The following is a 21,463-nucleotide window of genomic DNA, read 5'->3' on the forward strand; positions in this document are numbered from 1 at the left end:
TGTGATCCAAGATTGGCACATGCAAAATCATGTTTAAACGTGCAGTTTGTACAATTATTACATGAAAAAAAATCTTCAAAATAAACTGTATAAAAGAGAATGATAGGGGAAAAGATTTTGCGCAAACATAATCCATCATAATCTGCACTATAACGCCACAACAAAATTAAATGTATAAAGTATAAGTAGGAACCAATGAATTTGCTATTAACTTGCTTGGATTGTCTTATGTATTCATACAGCACTGTTTTGAGAAATAAATAGCACAGTCAGCATGGACGCTTAAATTGATTTGCAAACCATTTGTTTTGACTCCAAACAGAAAGTCTACCTCGCACTCTTAAGCGTACTCGCATCACCAATAAAACAGAATGGGACAAACTTGGGTGGTAACCACAATGATGGTTGGGGCCAGACTCATTCGCAGCAGTGCCCCAGGGCTCGCATACACAAAACATGTATTAATAATGAAGAAAAAAAAAGATAAAAATAAAAAGTGGTACAAATTAATTAAATCTGTTTGGTGGTTTAAACTGTACATGCGAGACATACAGCAGGTTGGTGGAGCAAACTCTGATCAAGACAAAATTAGGTTAAAGAAAAATAGATGAGGTACGACACAAACATACTATGACCGTTATTCACATCACAGTAATTATATAGCTAATCAATTATCATTGTCTGTTTCCATTTTCCATAAAGTATCATTGTTTGTATTTTGTTATTTTAAACTGCAAACCTTTGTATACAGTGCATCCAAAGAACACTAAATTTACATCCAGTGGCAGAAATTGGCATGTGTGAAATGTGCAACCAGACATTTTTTAAAACACTGATCATTGTACTGGTATGTGTGCAAATGTTTGGCCACTTACAGGCAGCAAAGGTACTTCATGGTGACATTTTATACTTCAGGATCTCAAAATGTGAACATTACATAAAGAAATAATGATTTTTATTATACAGATTCAGTAAAAATAGGTAATCTGAAGTGTTTAATAAATTGCTAGTTTTACTTTTTTAATTAATGAACATTTTCATTGTATTATTTTGAGACGCACCTGTATGCTCACCTCACCAGTATACCTGAAAAGATGATCCGTGACGCACATGATAAATGTGGTCCCCTCCAAATGTCATAAAAATTGAAAATGCTAAACTGGCACAGGTTTAAAATTTTTAAAAAATAATAATAATTAAAAAACAAAAACAAAAAAAACAACAAAAAAAGAATCGAAGCAAACTCGTATCACGTCCGACTGTTTATTTAAAGTTATTCCCGCTGCGCACCCCCTCCCTGTGTGAAAGGCTAGTCTGAAAGGAGGAGGATACAGGCCATTATAGCGCCACATCAGCACATTTACAAACAAGGCTACACGTTTAGCACCTCCGCACCCCGCTGCTATGGCACTCGGCGCTACACGCCAAAAACACACCAGCATGATGAGAGAGGCCACTTCGGGAACCACTCCCGACTCCAATTAAACAACACGGGGTGCTATTAGTAAATATCAAGTTCCACAGGGGTAAGAAAACCGGGACGAGTGATGAGTCCCTCAATGTGGCCGTTGATCCGCCGGGCGTGCTCTGATGATGTCACTAGGGGTGAATGTTGAGGCTCGGGACGAGGAACCCCAAAATTCACTGCGTGGTCGTCGTCCTTCTCCAGTCAATGATATTGCTTCGCTCTTCCACACAAAAACGGATGGTCTGAGAGAGAGAAGATGGAGGATCAGTGTGTATGGTACGGTATTTAAATTTAAAACCTCAGTATGATTTGCTGGCTAAGAGCAGGGATCACTATCAGTAAAGCTGGACATTCACTGACCTCTATATTAAGTACAGCTGCAAAACCAGAGGTGTATTAAAAATTCTACTTTTTGACACTGTCAAAGATGTATTACTGTGATTCACCGAAACAGGGGTTTTGTCCGTCAAGTCTCGCTGTCTGCAGCCAGGTCACCACTGCAAATGAGAATCTGTTCTCAATGGCCTTATTTATCAAATAAATAAAAGAGGGAACTCGTGCTAGGAAAGAATGAGTCGCCGATTCGGATCACTCGCTAGTTCGCTTGAACCCCCCCACTCAAAAAAACTGAATAATTTACACATTCAAATGAAAATTTATTTTGACAAGAGCTGCAATGCTACAAAGCTGCGTCACTTCCACCGCAATTTTGACTTACTGCGCATGAGCAGTTGTACAACAGCCACTAGCTAGTACTACATAAGTAGCTATATGGATCACGCAGCCCCTGAAACAATCTCCGTGGAACGAAGCCTTCAATGAGGGGTAGTTACAGGAATGTTCATGACAGACTGCGACCACGGCAGCAGATTAATTGAATAAAGTTATGCAAGATTCGTTCAACATTGTGGCAGATGATTGATGAGAGCTACCACTAACTAGGAGTTAAGATAACTAGTTGGCTTAGTAGACGCAGATGTTGCCAGCCAGTGTGGAATTAAATAGTAGAGTTGTCCACATACATTTTGGTGACGATTGATTGCGGTTTAGTGACATTAACTTTTTCTCTATAGTAAGCATAGGAGTCGTCAAGAGGTCAATGAACTCGAACATGTTCGATTTCACAGCCACTGCCAGATGACCCGGCTAGTCTCCAGGAGACTCCAAGAGATGTCACAGCGACGTCTCTGCAACCAGCGGTGACTTGAGTCACCATCAGGTCGCCAAGTAGTCTGCAGGCTGGTGAGATAGCGGTCTTAAATACAGAGGTCTCCGGCACTTTTAGTCTAGCCGCTAACAGCGTGCACAATCCGTTAAAAGTGAGTGAATATGCAATTCAGCGCCCGCTATTTGGGATCTTAGTAAATCAACCCTTTAGTGAGTTACCTGCGTAGGGGACTAGAGCTCTCCGATGGGAATGATTTCTTCGTTGATAAAAAATTCAATGGTCTCCTCCTCCCAGTCGTCCACGTTGCTGTCCGGCTCATCAGTGTCCACTCCTGAAGAAACGTAAGAATACACCAGTCAGCATACTAATCAGAGCTGTCGAAGGGAACATTCAGGACATTGGAAAATATTGAATAGGTCAGTGGACGCACCTCCTCGGAGCTCCATGCGTGCTTCTTTCTGCTCCTGATAGATCTGCAGCGCCTGGTCCCTGTAGCGACGGTATTCGTCTATCATGGCCCTGCGCTTGTCCACAAGTTCCTACTCAAACACACGGAAGACATACGCTTTGATGAGTCACAAAGAAAAAAAGGTCTGCAGAATAGTTGCCGCAGAAATACAAGAGAGTCGTTTTGGAGTATCGAGAGAGAAAACGAGATCTAACCTTTGAAGCCTTGGACTGGCTCAGACGATCCTTCTGCTCAAAGATCTTTGAGTATTTCTTCAGATCCTTCTTGATCATCTTTGAGAAACACAACAAAGGAGATCATTTCTAATCGTCAAACAGTGCGGAAAGCCACGAGTGAGCCTGAAATCCGGAGCTCTCGGGCGGTGGTCAGAAAAGCTACCAAGTTTGTCACCACAGGATCCCACAAGAAGCACATTTAAGTGGAAAAGCAGAATGGTAGATGAGCATGATTTGTTTCAATGGACACCTACACACAGAGGCGCGTTACGACACTCCCCACATACGGCGTTTCAAGGTTACCAACGCATCGGTCACCACTTGGCAAAAGAAGGGACGCTCAGTTTTTATTTGATTGCTGTTTATTTATATTTTTTGTAGGTTCTAATATTTTTAATGTTTTTTATAATATTTGAATTCTACCCCTAGTATGCATTCTGTATTTTTCTATTTTTTTCAAACATTTTTGTAATGTCATATCTGTTTTACATCTAAAACAATATCGAATATAATTTGTCCTGATATTTGAATTTTAATAATAATAGTAATAATAATAAGTTATTTCAAATATATTTTTCATACTTTATACGACTTTAGTCTTTGTATTTTTTCTCAAATCGTGTAGTTTTCAAATATGTCTACTATTTGTTTTTCATCTTATATTTGATATTTTTCCCAATATTTGCACTACTTAATATTTTTCATATATTATCATGTAGACTTTGTTTTCCAAATATTTGTGTATTTTTATCCAATTGTGTATTTTTTTTATATATTTTTACCAACAGGTTTGTAATTTGTCTAAAATTTGATTCTTGTCACACTTGGCATTTTTTTTGCATTTGCCTTTTTCTTCTAATATTTTTCTCGAACATTTTGTGTAATTTAAACATGTTTTTCCCATTCTTGTATTTTTTCCAAATATTTGGTATTTATTCCCTAATATATGCATATTTTCCATCCACAGATAGTTTGCGCAGTGGCATAAAAATGCAATCAACCGGCACAGAGCACAGTTACCATTCTACATGCTTCCCCCCATTTGATTGCTTTATATTTTATCTAATATTTTGTATTATTTTCATATTTGTATTTTTTTGTCTAATATTCTGTATTACAGTCATCAATTCAACGTGAGTGCGAAAGGTTGTTTGTTTATATGTGCCCTGCGATTGGCTGGCAACCAGTTCAGGGTGTACCCCGCCTCCTGCCCGAAGATAGCTGGGATAGGCTCCAGCACTCCCGCGACCCTTGTGAGGATAAGCGGCTCGGAAAATGGATGGATCAATTCAACACAAAAAAAAAAAAACATTGCCATTCTTTAGAGGAAACACCAAACTGTAGATTACTTTCTAAAGCCATCAAAATAGTTCTCATTCTGCCAATGCATTGTTTTAGCTGCTACCCTCTGGGAGGCAACACAGGTGCAACAGGGCAAGGACTAGCAAATATAGAAACCGTTTTTATCCAAAAGCAGTGACGTTTATCACTAACTAGCACTTTATTATTTTTTCCTTTAAATTACTGCATTGTTTTTTATGTGGGGAGTGTGTTTTATTGGTGTTACTGTGTTTTTCAATGACTGATGTATGGATAAAGCACCTTACTACTATTTCATTGTATTTAATATAATGACAATGAAGGCATTCTGACACAGATTCTAATTGGGCATTGGTAAAAAAAAAAAACTTTTCTGGATTAGATTTTTTTGTCTAATATTTGGTATTTTTGCCCAATATTTGCATTTTTCTTCCAATATTTTGTATTTTTATTTATAATACTTTTCAATATTTCCTAAAATATTTTATAATGTAGTACGTTTAGTATTTTTCCAAATATTTGCATACCTTTCAATTACTGCTGTGCTTACTGTTTTTTTTTTTAAACTGTTCGATATTTTAAGCCCTAGAATTGTTTATCATACAAATATTAACTATAAATATAACTATACCACTGCGTTAGCATAGGTTAGTGATAGACAATGGACAACGGAACGTTCCAACTTCGGTACATATTCGCGTTACGTTGCTGCCAAAAGAACACAATTCCATCATAAACCGACGACCCCGCTCTACTATTATGTAACATAAAATGTAGAAAAAAACCTTTGGTTGGTAAAAATCATACCTTGATCTGGTCTGCATTGAGCAGACTAGGAGGTCGGGGTCTCCACAGCAGCTGGCAGAAGCGGTCCTTGATATTCTTCTGAAGAAGGCGACCCTGGAATGTCCACAGCCAATACGCATTGTCCACCTAAAAGATGGAAAAGAAAAAAAAAGGAGGATGTGAAGACAAGAAATGCGGACAGTTTCGACAATGCACTGCTACATGAAGGATAAGGAATTGGGGGGGGGGGTTCGATAGCGGACTGACCAGTAGCAGAAGGTGTCACGGTACCTTGTGGCTCCACCAGGAGACTGATGTGACCACGTAGCGCCCGGTGGGGTCCCACTCCACATCGGAGGCCATATAGTGCTCTGCTATGTTCATCAAGGTGCAATCAGACGTGTCCACAAAGGCGAGCGCGCCGTTCATACTACACGGGGGGGGAGAAATATTTATACACATGCGTGATGGTTATCAATAAAAAAATATCAATAAAGTACTGTGGTGCATTGGTCCCCAACCACTGGGTCATTTAGTAGCGGGCCACGCTCCCCTATCTTGTTTTTTTATTAACAGTTAAGCCTAGTACCCTACTGCATTTTAATGTTGGTCATAACGGTGGTCTTTTGTATTTAATGAGGTGGTACTTGGTGTAAGAAGTAGAAGTAGTACAGTGAACCTCAGACAAGAGGTAGAAATCAGGGGCTATAGTGCTCCCAATTGAAGACTTATAAAAATCATTTAGCTCGTCATCAGCGGCTTTTTTTTTTAAAACAAACAAACCAGCTCAACAACTGACCTCCTGAGTCCAGCCAGAACCAAGAACTGTCCCTGTGGGCTCCAGAAGATGCTATTAGCCTGCTGCTTGTCAAACAATTCTGCAGAGGCCAAAAAGAGTCAGACTTATTGGATAGGTGCTTACATAATACATGCGCTGTCGCTGTACTGTGTGGTCAACATACTTATGTGGTCGATCTTGCCGTTGTTTTTGACGTGGTAGAAGGAGGCGTTGATCCTGGGGGACTCCCCATGCAGAACTGCGAACTTGCTGCCGTTGGGCTCCCACGCGAACGCGATGATGCTCTCTGTTAAGGAACCGGTATTTACGACATGCTTTCGTTTCTGTTGTTACATTGTGGACCTGCCCATGTACTCTTACCCTTCATCTCCACCACATCAACAGGAACTTGTTTCTCTCTCATGCGGAAGATTTCAAAGTTTGTGACCACACCCTACATATGACAGAAATGTATCCTTAAAATTTCAACATTTACAATCACGTTCCCCCCCAACCCCTTTTTCTTCTTATTGTGCCACGTACTTGTGTCCCTTTGGGAGTCCTGTCTACTTTCACACACAGATAGTCGCCATTCCTCTGCCAGTGCAGCTTGCAGTCCACCACGTTGAAAAGGTTGCGCACGCGGATCTCCTGGCGGGAAGGCAGCTGCATCAGAGTCACCCTGGCCGGGATGTCCTTGTCCTCCGGCACCCAGAATGCAATGATGTTGTCGCCCGGAGACCACGAGAAGTCCCTGCGCGTGTAAATGTACAACATTGGAACACAAGACACTTGAAAAGAACCATGAAATCATTGAATGTGAATGAAAGACCACTACTTGATTCCGCTGATCTTAAGACTCTTCTTGTCGAGCAGGCCCATAGACTGAAAGCAGCACAAGCAGAGTTTTAGAGTCACTAATTTAACACATTACCTGACTCAAACTCTATTCTATCTTCTTACTGGAGTCTCATAGATGCTCAGTGTGTCTTGTGTCATCCTGGCAAAGAACTTTCCATCGTGGCTCCATCTGAAAGCAAACAAGACATTTAAACTCTACAGGAGAAACATTCAAAAATTACAAATAAATGTAGGCGAATACGGTAGAAGAGTGCTCACTTGAATATGGGCCAGTGTGCTGCGCTCTCACAGTGGAAACCTCTCTTCTTCTGGCCGGTCAGAATGTCCCAGATGATGATGGCCTGTGGGTCCTCTTTGGTGTCCATCAGCGGGCTGAAGGTCACGACGTACCTGTACGACGTCAGAAACACAAATAGTCAAAGAACATGTTACCCCATGTTCAACACTAAATCAGCCAGTGATGGCTTTATGCGTGCGCTGTTCATTTATTTGCAGATGGGCGAACATCATCTCTGGAGGCAGTCTCAGGAAGTCTCCAATTTCACAAAAATTTGCTAGATTTGTTGGTCGCCGTTACTATGGTGTTGGAAAATGGCTAGCAAAGCTAGCCCAGGTTGTCATGGCAACGTAAACGGTACTGTATTATTCTTTTTTTAGGTTGCCGTGGTGTATACCTCCCCTGCATTCATACTAAAGAGTTTTCTAATATTTAGGCCTCCACCTGTAGCTAACTAACAGAGGACATTCTAGCTGCTTAGTAGCGCTATTGATTACCTCTCACAGGGCGAGAAGTCGATGAGGGACACCCCCTGATGGCTGAACCTCTGAATCTGCTTGAACTTCTCACCGCCCCACAAGGCGATGCCCCTTTGGTGGAAGGTGGCCAGGTAGGTGCCTTTGGGGGACCAGCGCACGTACGTCTCGGTCCAGCGCTGCATTCCAAACACAGAAAATAGTTACTGAAACCACGGATGCATTTAAAAAAAATAATTACAGTATACTATATCTAATCACATACCGCTCTCTCTTCGGAGATGACCGGATCCTTGGCGTCGTTGGCGAAAATGGCGGTCCTCTCACCGGCTTCGTAGATCACACTGTACTGGTCCCGGCAGTCAGCGTCCTCGATCCAATGGCGCATGTTACCCTGAACAGACAAAGAGTTAATGGGCAATGTAAACCTGTTGACATTCACATTTAATGGGAATTAAATCTTTAGTTTGACCCCAAAACAGTTATAATGCTCAACACTTACAAAGTCTTTGAAGGGCTGTTTCTCAGGAGTTTCCCACTCATCATTAATGTTCATGTACCTTTGAATAATAAAAAGATGTGATTAAATCCACTCAATATATCACATCTTCTGTTTTTGCTGGACTCGACTGCGTACTTGTCGAAGTCGGTGAAGAGATTGACCCTGAATGTATGCTGTTTGTCCAGTTTGTATCCATCTGCGTTTTTCACCGCCTCCAGGGCCTGGTTGGGCGAAGCGTACTCCAAAAAGATGTACCTGTATGAAAGAATGAGTCTGTAACACATCTCTTCTTTGGTCACAAAGCTGTAAGAGAAAAACAGTAGTCGCACCCTTTGGTGGTGCCATCGGTCTCTGGGTAGAACTCGGTGGTGATCTTTCCAAACTTGGAGAAGATCTTGTGGATGACGTTCTTGAGCTTTTCCAAACGCTCGGGGCCAACCTGCGGGACGTTGTCCACCACCACCACGGAGTCGATGCCGTCAGCCTCCTGGGGTTTCTCCCTCAGGATGTCACCCAGGAGCTCTGTGGGAGTGACAAGAAAGAGCCGGGTGACAATATGTTCAACATCTCACTGAGGTATTATCATACATCCATTTGAGTAATTACATTTCACCCTACATTTACAATATGTTGAAAGTAACTGTGCAGAAAGGTATAATGGTACTATAGAACAATAATTCGCAACTGCTGTGCCGCAGCAAATTATCAAATTGCACTTAATGGGTACAAAAACTATTTTTGTACTACAAGTAATGTATCTTTGTTCATCTATCTATGCCGGCTACATGTAGTGATAGGCAGAACAAGTAAATGCTTTTCTACTACATGACATACATGCACTTAACCTGTGCATCCACCTGTTCCCATCCATCCATTTTCTTCTTCTCCTCACTAGGGTCGTGGGCGTGCTGGAGTCTATCCCAGCTATCATCGGGCAGGAGGCGGGGTACACCCTGAACTGGTTGCCAGCCAATCGCAGGGCACATACAAACAAACAACCATTCGCACTCACATTCACACCTACGGGCAATTTAGAGTTGTCAATTAACCTACCATGCATGTTTTGGGGATGTGGGAGGAAACCGGAGTTCCCGGAGAAAACCCACGCAGGCACGGGGAGAACATGCACATCCCACACAGGCGGGGCCGGGGATTGAACCCCAGTCCTCAGAAGTGTGAGGCAGACGCTCTAACCAGTCGGCCCACCGTGCCGCCCCACCTGTTCCCATTCATAGAATATGTACAGTGAAGCACTATTCGCAGTCTGCCATTTAAGAATTCAAATATTCTCGTTTTTTTTCTGCAGCACCTATCTTCAGCTGTTCATTGAAAAAAAATCACCTGTTTGCAATATTCGGCTCACTTTAGTGCTGTTTCTGTTATGCTCTATAATGCCTCAAGACGGCACCAAAACACTAGCTAATAGGAAAGTAGTAATCGGTGTTGTGCAAGTATGTTGATACATTAGGCAAGTTTAGCCTGGGTTGTTAGCAAACAGTGTTCACCGCATGTGTATGTTTTTTGCTCCGCTGGACACAGAGGCTTCCTTGTTGCTCGAAAATTGCTAGTTTTGGGGTTTGCGGAGGGGACATACACGCACAATTCCAAAGGTGACTTTGCTGCACTCAACAACCGCAAATAATGCTTTTTGTTTTTTTTTCTTTGCGCTGCACACCGGTCTCAATCTAAACCAGATACATGGGAGGACCTAGAAGACACCTGACCTACATTCTACAACTACATTATCATAATCATCATTTACAGTTTAATGCAGAAATTTATTAAATACATCTACGACTGAGTAAAACATGGAAGCACTGTGTGGGGTCTGCGAAAGATGTAACTTATGTAACTCATACTAGAAGGACACTAATAGCACAGCTATTACAAAGAAACCCTAGGTGTCGCATACTATATTTGTTTTTTCATAGTAAAAGATTTCATTTGAAGAGATTAGCTGCCAAGTCAAACGGGAGGGACGATGGGAGAGGCTAAACGTGGCGCGCGTCCCGTTGCTTTATGTCGTTAGCATGCCACTCCTTCTACATAAAGAAGACAAGCAAAATGTTAAGCTTGGACAAAATTCGCTGTAAAGTACTTTTCTAACCGAGATACTGTGGATGTATTGTGTTAAACGTCGGCTACCCCGTCTTACAGTGCGGCTAGTAGGCCGTAAAGCCGGGGACTTTCCTGCCTGCGCTCACCCTCGTCGTCGACGTCATCCTCGAAGTCCTCCGGGTCGCTAAAGGAGGGCTCCTCTTCCTCGTACTCGGGGTCGTCCACCATGTCCACCGTTTCTTGCATTTAACACGTTGAGCGAGACCCGATTTCTCGTGACCGCGATGTTATTGGAAAGAAAAACGGTCGAAAACGCTCTTCGACCGGCGCGACACCATGTGCGCTTTCTGGGAAAATGGACGACGTGACGTAAAAAACTGCCACTGGAAGCACTTCGCGAACCCGGAAGTGTCGCTGCAATACAATAGAGTTATAAAACATGTGGATGAGCGAGATTACATCTTTTTGTGATTCATGTTGTTGTATATTAGCGAAACCGGTTGCATGACGGTTCACGGAAGGAAGAAAAGGGAAGCAATTCACCGGTAGCTAAGAAGCGATCCCCATCAGCCCATCTTTTTTTTAACTATATGGGTGTTCTTATGTAGGACTAATAATTAATCTCTTACTTCATAAATCCGCTATCTGTCCTGTTACATCCACAAACAACACAAGCATGGATAAGGGGAGTGCGTCACTGCTGCCCGGCGTGTGCGCACTCTTAGCGGACTCCGGCAAGCCTCTGCCCGATGACACCAGCCTGGAGAAACTTCTGGACCGACTCACCGAACTCTCTGAGGCCGGTTAGTGCTCGAGCCAAAAAGGGGACCCGTCCCCAAAACTAAGCCTAAAATTGCAACCAAAAAAATAGTAGTAAATGGATTGTGTATTAATTTCTCTTAACACAGTCCATAATACAACTATTAACAGAGGTGAATGAAAGCTACAGCGAATATAAAAAGTCTACACACCCCTGTTCAAATGGCAGGTTTTTGTGATGTCGAAAAATTAGACCAAGAGAAATAATTTAAAAACTTGTTCCACTATTAGTTAAACTATAACCTGGACAATTCAATTTAATAAAACTACAACAACTACATTTTAGAGAGGAGAAGTGAAAATAAACAACTGATATAATGTGGTTGCACAAGTGCAAACACCTTGTAAATGGGGATGTGGCTGTGTTCAGAATCACATTCAAACTCATGGGAGTCAGCGGACACCTGCCACCATTTAATATAACATAACGTAACATAAATCTCAGATGTTCTAGTAGGCTTTTTCTGTGACTCCTTTTTGTAGTCACATGTTACAACACAAGCCACGGTCTGCAGAGAGCTTCCGCAGGGTCAGAGGGTGTCTCGTTGTTCAAAGGGATCAGTCAGAAGAAGGGTATAAAAAAAATTCAAAAGCATCGAAGTCATATCATATATGTTTAATTCTCCCTAGGACTCAAACAAATGCCTGTCAAATGTCAAAACACTTTGGGTGGTATTAATGACACCAAGAGTAATATTATTTTTTTTTTTTTTAAATACTGATGAATGAAGAAAAAAATGGGCTTGTTTCATCCAGGGAAAAAAGGCCGGTGCTTGAACACCACGTGGGGTCTATGTGTGCACGGGCCTGTCCTTTTTAAAAATAAATAAATAGAAAATGGATGGATTATCTCGGGCGTCTTATCCCTGTACTTGAAAAGTTCCACAGTGTCTTGTCTCTCTGTGAAGACGTATCACTTCCGGAGAGTTGCCCGTGTCTGCTTGACTTCATCTCTACCATGGCCTCCAACTCCACTTCCGATCCCAGCATCCTCTCCTTCGCCCTCAAACTCAGCGGCCTGGTGTCGGCCAACGAGGACGGCTATGGAGCTTTGCAGGTAGAGAGTCAATGGAATTTTGGCACGTACAGGTGCATCTCAATCAATTTGAATATCGTTGAAAACTTGATTTGTGTCGGGAGTTCAATAAAAAAAAAAAAAAGTGAAGAGTGAAATATTTTTTAATATTTTGATGATTATAGTTTACAGCTAACAAAAATACCATATCCACCGTCTCTAGAATATTACACAAGTAACAATCAAAATGATTTCTATTATAGAAATGATGTAGGAATTGGCACAGTAGTTGGGAATCCCACTCGCACCGGTATTCATGACCACCGTTGTCCTTTTTCCAAACAGGAGCGCTCGGCTCTGGAGGTCATCTTTCGCGTTGAGCGCTGGAAGGACGCTGGGCTGTGGGATGATCCCTGCGTCCGAATTGGCTGGATTCACGGCTTCAAGAGAATGCTGCTGCACCCGAAGGCGCTCGCTTTCTTCGTGCAGTCAGGTCTGCCTTCTTTTCTCGTTGCTGTAATAAAGAATACAGCGGTGCCTTGAGATGCAAAAATCCTTTGTTCCGTGACTACACTTGTAACGCAAAACATCTTCTGTGTCAAGTCATCTTTCTCGTTGAAATGAATGGAAATGCTGCTAATCCATTCCAGCCTTCCAAAAAGCCCAACCAATGTTTTCTATAATATGTCCCATACTTTATAAATAGAATGTAAAGAATTAAAACAGTTTGCGCATCATAAATCCTTGTGACTGTGCGGTGTGTGCGCCAGAGCCACCAGGGGGCAGTATAATACAGACATAGACGACGCTAGTGAGGATAAGCGGTTCAGAAAACAGATGGATGGATGGATGGATATACAGTACAGTGTTCCCTTGCTATATCGCATTGCACCTATTGCAGATTCAGTGCATTGCAGATGTTTTTCATATTCATAACGATTACTCAAGATTTGGAGTGTATGCTGTAATTTCTTTGTGGTAAAATAAATCCTTCCTAGGCTAAAACATTAAAACTGCAAAAAGAAAAAAAAGGAAAATTCATTACAACTCATATTACAAGGAATATAATGTACATGGTGTACAGTAGTACTGTGCATGACTGTATGTTTCAGAGTATAGTGAGTGCCCAAACCGTACGGTAAATGTTTTTAAGAGTTTTGGGACCCTGGGAAGGTACATGCAGCTTTAAAATATGTATAAATAATCCTCCAAAATATATGTGGTCGCTACGTCACAGATTTCACCCATTGCGGGGGTGGTCCGGGACCTAACCCCCACGATAAACGAGTGATTACTGCACGTGTAGATGGTCACAACGAATCTCAGATACAGTAATATTAGTCTTTTTGTGCAGAGGATAAAGAAAATATGCCTGTGAGTATTGTTATGTTGTATGTCTACATGTGTTGCTCCACTATTTGTATTCAAATATCTGTCACTTAAATGGCTATAACACTGCAACACTGATGTTATTCTTTAGCCCGTCTATGATGTTTTGCGCTGTTTGTTAGCATTAAGCTAAGCAGACTTTCTTAAGGCAAAAGGTACAGTATGTGTTGTTTTTTTTTGTTGTTGTTTTTTTTTTTTTTAAATACACAGCGTGTAGTTTTCCCTCTTTTATGTTTAGTTTGACAGCAAACTAGAACCGGGAGTGGGACTGGACACACGTATCACAAGGCACCGCTGTGTTTTCTTCATATTAAGGTCTCACTTCTGCCTAGATTTCATCAAGCCACTCCTGCAGCTCCAGTCAGATCCAAGCATGTTTGTTGCTTCCGCCGCAAACCAGTTGCTGGCCCACATCCTGCTCTCCATTCAGCCGGAAGAAGAAGAGCGTGCAAGTAGCAAAACCAGCACAGAACACAGAGCTGTTGTCCTGCAAACGTCAGACCACATACAGGAGTCACTGGCACCCAAAGAAGGCGCGCTACTAGCTGGTAGTCTGCAGGTCCTCAAGTTGCTGGCCCTGATCCTGGACCAGGCCCGGCGTCCTCTACGGGACCAGCTGCTCAAGGCAGTCGCTGCCTCCCTCGAGGAGCTGGTTGAGGCGAGATACAGTCAGCTGACACCGGCTATAATGGATGTCATTATGGCCGCATACAGGTAGACCATCTGCAGCATTTGTCAATCTACAGCATATTTGTAAAGTAAACACGTTACAGCATTATTCCAAAATGGATTAAATAACCATTTTTTCTCTTCATTCCCCTCTATTTATTAAAAATAAAAAATATAAATAAAAGGATGAAATCAATGTATTCTATTTTGAAATAAGGATGTAATGACATAACAAAATATTTCTATATATTTTTTTATAGTTTGCATTAGGGCCCGACCGAAAATTGTGATAACTGATTAATCGGTCGTAATTAAAAAAAAATATAAGGAATAAAATAACTTATTTTGTGGTCCTTTAACGCTTAAAACAATAAAGATACGAATTACAGGCAGAACCTATAATACTTTGTCCTTTAGTATTTGTTAAACTTTACAGCAGAGAGGAATTTTCAAGTACAGAAACAAAAGAATTAGGCCAGAAGTGTATGCATTATATAAGCAACATAATGAGTGAAGTTACGGGCAAAACATTATTAGTGGACATTGCCCTTTAACGTTAAATCCCATTTCTTCTATTCCGTTATTTTCGTTGCCCTGAAGTGATGACTTCAAAATAAAAACCTGAGCCGGTTTTGTCATATGTCAAAGATGACATCATCTTTGACAGAGTTGCATTTTAAACAAATGATGCAGAGAGAGAGAGAGAGAGTTAAACACAAGTAGGAGCCAATCTTTTTCTTAATCATTTTTATTTTGTTGTATTTCCCAAAAACTGAGTTTACCGTGAAGAAATGTGTTTCCAGTCACGCAAACACTGAAACTTACCGAAAACTTGGTATTTTTGAATGTCATTATCTTTGTCTTAAGTTGTAATGTGTAAAAAAAAAAAAATAATAATTAAAAAAATCGATTTGAAAAGGGCTAATATCAGCGGAATAATAATAATCGGTATGGCCCTAGATTGCATTGATTTTTTAATTTTTTTGTTCTTGAATAAATAATTTTATTAAAGTGCTATCCACGAATAAATAAATAATTTGTATTCATTTCCAAGTCAATTTTGATTACTTCCAAAATTGTCCAGAAATCCCATGAAAATATTGGCATAATTACTGGAAACAATATAACAACATGTCATGTATTTATCGAACTACGTTACAGTATCTGACTCTGCCACGTTGTCACCAGCCCTGAGAGTGACGACGACGTCACCGGCCGTCTTCTGTCATCCATGTTGAACGGCAACAAAGCCGCTGACCTCGTCCACGCTGCGGCTGCGTTTCTCCACCGAGGTCGTTTACATGATGCTGTCGACACGAGCCGGGCAGTGAGAATCCTCCTGTTGCCCCTGCACTTTGTCACTGAGCACCCCTTGCTAGGAACAGGTATGAACTGCACATTGAAATAAAATGACAAATGTAATGTTTGTCTTTTTGTTGTTTGAAAATACCTTCAGCCCCTGCAACAGACAACCATCACGTAATAATGGCGACGCAACTGAAGACTAAAAGCACGTTCATCTCCATGATCTGTGTCTGTCTGAGAAACGCCCCCCAGGTGGCACTTATGGTGAGACAGAGACTTTGATGACTTTTGTTGTCGTCGTCATTGTATTTTGGCTTTGGCATTGGATCTCAGTCACATTTGCGTTGCTGTATCTGATGATGTGGATGTTGAGCATTGAATAGGTCAGAGAGGTAAGGCCATTGATATAAATGGGTAGATACAACATGTCCCTTTTTAGCTGTGTGCCTACGGTGACATTAAGCTAGGGAGGTCAAAGTTGTCAACGCATTCCATGTGCGTGGAAGGGAAGAAAACCAAAAGACCAAGGATGCCGGTACATTGTGCTGCATCTCGTTTACACACAAAATGCTGTACAATCACAATAAGGGAACTGGGAATAACCTTTCACAGGTAATAAATAAATAGATAAATAAAATGGGGCGCTCTTAAAAAAAATGTTTGTATTGATAGCACAGGCTTTGACGTTGACAACAAAGGTAAACATTGTGAAAGTTACGACTTAATTTCGATGTCCATGCATTGCCTTTGATGGGAACCTTGACCTCCCAAACAAGGCTAATTAGAGATTTAAAAACAAATACAAAATATATATATATTAAAATGAATTCTAAAATGGGTGGCACGGTGGACGACTGGTTGGAGCATCTGCCTCACAGTTCTGAGGACCGGGGTCAATCCCCGGCCCTGCCTGTGTGGAGTTTGCATGTTCTCCCCGTGCCTGCGTGGGTTTTCTCCGGGCACTCCGGTTTCCTCCCACATCCCAAAAACATGCGTGGTAGGTTAATTGACGACTCTAAATTGCCCGTAGGTGTGAATGGGAGTGTGAATGGCTGTTTGTTTGTATGTGCCCTGCGCTTGGCTGGCAACCAGTTCAGGGTGTATCCCTCCTCCTGCCCGATGATAGCTGGGATAGACTCCAGCAGGCCCGTGACCCCAGTGAGGAGAAGAAGAAAATGGATGGATGGAATTCTAAAATGCACAGGCAGCCAGTGGAGGGAGACCAGAATTAGAGTTATATGCTCCCTCTTACATGCTCCAGTTCAGTGGTGAGCAACAGCATTTTGAGACAACTGGAAACGTTTAAGACTCCATCCTAGAGGGGCCACAAGGTGGTGGCAAAGGATTGCTTTTGTGTAAATGAAGCTCTTCAACTCACTTCTATGTGCTTGACTCGCGACCAGTCCAGGGTGCGCACCGCTTCTCACCCGAAGTATGCGACCCTAATGAGTACAAGCGGGATAGAAAATGGATGGAAATGGCCCTGTTTGGGGAAAACGGTTCCTCATCCTTAGACTGGATGAATCCACATGGACTAACATAAGATGACTCTCTTTCCTTTAGCCTTCTGATGTCCTCCCATGTCCGCCGGCTGAGATTGTCCTCTCAGTTGTTACATTGCTAAGAATGTGCAGTGGTGACACTCCCTCCTTCTCCTCCTCCTCCTCATCATCATCCTTGCGCAATGGCTGCCGTAGTGAGGCCTTCCGGTGTATCGTCAGCAGTGGCAAAGTTCAGAAATCCGCTTTGGAGGCTTTGGCTTCCCTCAGCGGCAGCCCAGGTGATCCACACATATACACACACACAAAAATCTTCTTCTGAAGTCGGGCACAAACGTATTGATTTATAACATCTTCATTTTTAAAATGCAAGAGACCCCACACATGATGGGGTGGGGGGGAGATAACTGTTCAGGATATTCTTTTAGATCATCCAATAATTGAGCATTTTCTGACTTTATTGTTGGGGGGCAGGGGATGCTCAATTTTGGCTAATTTGAAATTGAACTGCTATTATGTATATTTACCTGAGAATTGCAGACATTCCAAACAGACCTAATGAAAGATTGCATATTTAACTACCCCAGGGGCAAATATTAGAAACAGCTCGGAGTGTGAAAGTGAAGTTACAATAATATCTAAAAACTTCGGATTTTTGTATTTACAAAGGCAGAATTGTCTTGCACTGGATCTCATCAGGTGTACGAAATGATGATGATGTACGATGTTGTTTGTGTTTTAGGGGCTAACAACACAATGAACGAAGTCGTGGACGTCCTGGTACAATATATGAGTAACCCCGATTCAGACCCCACTGTAAGTGTTTACATTTTATTGTCCGTGCTCGTCACTTTATAACATAAAAGCATCGCAGGAAGTGTTTAAAAGTGTTAATGAAGCACAGTTTGTGTGTTTTTAGGTACTGCAAAAGTCTTACAAGGCCTTAGTGCAGTGGATGAGTGTTTGCGCAGACCGCTCATCTATTCCACAGCAACTCAGAGAAGGTAGTGTTCAGCACCCATGCGCACCGCCTACTCTTTATTAATATACAGTGGACCCCCGCACATTTGCGGTTTGGTACAAATTTTGTTTTTCCAATTTTTGAAATGTTTTTCCAGTGTTTTTTTTGTAATGGTTTGTTTTGGTCACTTTTTAAATGTTTCTTGTTGTTTTTCTTTTTTTGGGGGGGGGGGGTTACCAACTCCAAAATACCTAATACCTAAATAGAAAATACCTAATACCTAAATAAAAATAAATAAATAAATAAATAAATGAAATATATATATATATATAATTTTTTTTTTTTTCCAATGCAATTATAATGGGCATCAATTATCCGTGGATTTTCGCCATTCGGAGTTCGCCCCGGTCCCTATTCCCCATGAATAGTTGGGGTCCACTGTATTGTATCCGTGGTTCTCAAATTTTGCCACCTCAAAAAATACTTGGCTCTTCAAGTACCGCCATAATGACCAACATTAAAATACAATAGTGCAGTGGGCCCAAGTGTTCATCCAAAACGCGGCAGAGATTTTATTCCTAAAAAGTGGATTTAATATTATTGTAAGCCACTGTAACATTATGCACAGTTTGAACATTTAATTAAGAGTTCATTTGTGTAGCATTCGAGGGAGCCCTTGTGGTACCGCTACCACACTTTGAGAATTTATATCATTCAAACTTTGCATTTAGATCTCCTAACGGCAGTGGAGAAGCGTGCATGCGATCCACGCTGGGAGGTGAGAGACTCCACCGTAGAGTTTTTGGGGCAGCTTCCCTGCGTCCCCTCCCTGAAATCAGCTGACGAGGCTTTGCTGAGCGAGCGCCGTACCGCCCCACTGCTCCGGGAGGCGCTGCAGGATCCGGAGAGCTACGTGAGAGCCAGCGCCGTCTCAGCACTGGCGCGGGGTCTCGTGCCCAGCAGGCAGCAGGGAACAGAGTTGCCTCAGGAACAGGTTGGTAAATTTTAACATCTTTCTTAAAATAGTGATTATTTATTAGGAATGACTCTGCGATTGAATGACGACCTTTTGCCAAAAGTCAGCCAGCTATTGATGTTCAATATCAACAATTTCTTTTCCTAACCGTTACCGAAAAAAGCTATCAGTGATACCGATCCGATACAATACTTTGTCAAATATACCTAAAGTGTCTGGTAAATCTAAAAATAAATCATAGCTTCAAAAACAATACAAGACAGAGTAATTGGCTCAATTTAAAATTTTATATATATATATATGGGCTGTCAATTGATTTTCATCAAATTAATCACACTTTTAATTTTTTGATTAATTGTGATTACAGGCACCAAATATACCACACATAGTACCACATTTTGCTTTGAGACAGTATTTTAAAGTTGTTGGGCTTTGATGAAAAGAGTTCAGCGTCTCTCTATATGCAAATTACTTTAGTTTTTTGGAAAGTCCCATCAAGGTGACTTTTGAAGCAAAATTGGCCACCGGCGTAAGCATTGACCTGATCTCTGGCCTTATAGCTACCTGCAGCGCATTTCAGATTATCCATCCGCGGTTAAGGTAAAGTAGCGCGAGTACTCAAAATAAATTGTGTGATTAATCTGAGTTAATACATGATTAATCGTGAGTTAATGCTTTAACTTTCACAGCCCTAATATGCAGTATATCTTCTATTTCCAGGCTGACACCGTGAGCCGCCTGTTGGATATTCTCCGTGAGGACACGGAGGGTTTCGCCAGGCGGGCTGTGGTCCGCTACTTCATGGCCTGGTTCTCCTCTTGCTCCTTACCTCCTTCGTCGCTCCCCTTGCTTCTCGTGGAGTCTGTGCGCACCGTCCTCTCGCGCGGGAGCTCGGATCTGGACTGGGAGGTGAAGGTGAACACGCTGGAGTTGGCGGAACTCCTGCTGGACGTCGCCTTCTCGGATCACGGGAGGCGCACGGGTGCCGGTCGTCATCCTTACGCAACACTTGACATGCACACTAATGGACAGGCGCAGGCCGCGGATGCCGCTTTAGACTCGACATTGAGTTCTTTAGTGGATCAATGTGTGTTCTCCGCGTTGCTGAGCAGCCTGGTGGACTGCGACCGACCCGTTGCGCTGAAGGCTTGTGAACTCCTCATAACAATCAGAGACACAATCTACCTGGCGGGTGCCTCGACGAGCGACGTGTCCTGCGACCTGCCGCGACGCGGCTGGGGGAAGGAGATCAGGAAGATGCTGAAGAGCGAGGGAGATGAGGGCGAGCGCGTAGGCGTGCACGAGGTCTTGACGTCACTGGGCTTAGATGACCGCCGGGTTCTTCTAAGCCAGAGCAGTGACCACGTTCACAACTCCTTCCAGTCTCTGCTGCAGGACATCCTGAGTGCAGGAGTCACTCTCGGGGGCCCCAACGAGGACGACGGTCAAGAAGTCATAGTGGACTGTTACTAACTCGCATTTACACGACTCGCAGAGAGTTCGGGATCCGCACCGTAACGAGAACAAGCGCTCGAGAAATTGGATGGACCTTGTCATTTTTGTACATTTTGTTCAGAGCTAGTTATATTTAGCCAACCAAGAAAGACTTTTTTTTTTTTTTTTTTTAAATGTCACGTTAAATATTAAACAATACTCTTAAATATTTTGGTACTGTCATATTGTTTTACATTTTTTGTGCCATTAAAGTGTTAGCAAGTCACATTATCAGCAACCCTTTTCCAGCATAAAATGAATTTATGAAGACATCAGTGTTACATGCGGCACGGTGGCCGACTGGTTAGAGCGTCAGCCTCACAGTTCTGAGGACCCGGGTTCAATCCCCGGCCCCGCCTGTGTGGAGTTTGCATGTTCTCCCCGTGCCTGCGTGGGTTTTCTCCGGGTACTCCGGTTTCCTCCCACATCCCAAAAACATGCATGAATTGGAGACTCTAAATTGCCCGTAGGCATGACTGTGAGTGCGAATGGTTGTTTGTTCCTATGTGCCCTGCGATTGGCTGGCAACCAGTTCAGGGTGTACCCCGCCTCCTGCTCCAGCACGCCCGCGACCCTAGTGAGGAGAAGCGGCTCAGAAAATGGATGGATGGATCAGTGTTACATAATGATAAATAATTAAATGCCAAGCAGGGGATTTGTGTCCTCTATTGGATAGCAGGAAGCAATGTTTTTATTCATAGACACACAAGTTTTTATTCATAAATATTCACATAGAATTTTTTAGTCAAATTAACAAATGGATTCTGTTATTTTTATTCCATCCATCCATCCATTTTCTGAGCCGCTTATCCTCACGAGGGTCGCAGTGCTGGAGCCTATCCCAGCTATCATCGGGCAGGCGGCGGGGTACACCCTGAACTGGTTGCCAGCCAATCGCAGGGCACACATAAACGAACAATCATTCGCACTCACATTCACACCTACGGAGTCTTCAATA

At 42.4% G+C, this 21,463-nt stretch overlaps 2 protein-coding genes across 2 annotated transcripts; one reads left to right on the top strand and one right to left on the bottom strand.

Moving 5' to 3' along the window:
- Nucleotides 1–1,249: 1,249 nt before the first annotated feature.
- Nucleotides 1,250–10,749, bottom strand: eif3ba (eukaryotic translation initiation factor 3, subunit Ba). The gene is made up of 19 exons (XM_061771801.1): nt 10,525–10,749; nt 8,650–8,842; nt 8,456–8,575; nt 8,321–8,378; nt 8,084–8,212; nt 7,840–7,997; nt 7,324–7,455; nt 7,168–7,234; nt 7,043–7,089; nt 6,748–6,958; nt 6,586–6,658; nt 6,389–6,511; nt 6,226–6,304; nt 5,718–5,856; nt 5,448–5,573; nt 3,300–3,377; nt 3,067–3,175; nt 2,855–2,967; nt 1,250–1,710 (listed from the first exon to the last, which is right to left on the bottom strand). Exons 1-18 carry the CDS (start codon nt 10,622–10,624, stop codon nt 2,867–2,869), a joined length of 2,043 nt encoding a protein of 680 aa, XP_061627785.1. The 5' UTR covers nt 10,625–10,749; the 3' UTR covers nt 1,250–1,710; nt 2,855–2,866.
- A 116-nt stretch (nt 10,750–10,865) lies between these two features.
- On the top strand, nt 10,866–20,637 carry brat1 (BRCA1-associated ATM activator 1). The gene is made up of 11 exons (XM_061771800.1): nt 10,866–11,181; nt 12,106–12,254; nt 12,558–12,705; nt 13,934–14,315; nt 15,459–15,655; nt 15,727–15,839; nt 17,139–17,355; nt 17,817–17,890; nt 17,994–18,078; nt 18,767–19,029; nt 19,732–20,637. Exons 1-11 carry the CDS (start codon nt 11,055–11,057, stop codon nt 20,482–20,484), a joined length of 2,508 nt encoding a protein of 835 aa, XP_061627784.1. The 5' UTR covers nt 10,866–11,054; the 3' UTR covers nt 20,485–20,637.
- The last annotated feature ends 826 nt before the right edge of the window (nt 20,638–21,463 follow it).

This window comes from Phyllopteryx taeniolatus, chromosome 4 (assembly GCF_024500385.1).
Source record: "Phyllopteryx taeniolatus isolate TA_2022b chromosome 4, UOR_Ptae_1.2, whole genome shotgun sequence".
NCBI lineage: Eukaryota > Metazoa > Chordata > Actinopteri > Syngnathiformes > Syngnathidae > Phyllopteryx > Phyllopteryx taeniolatus.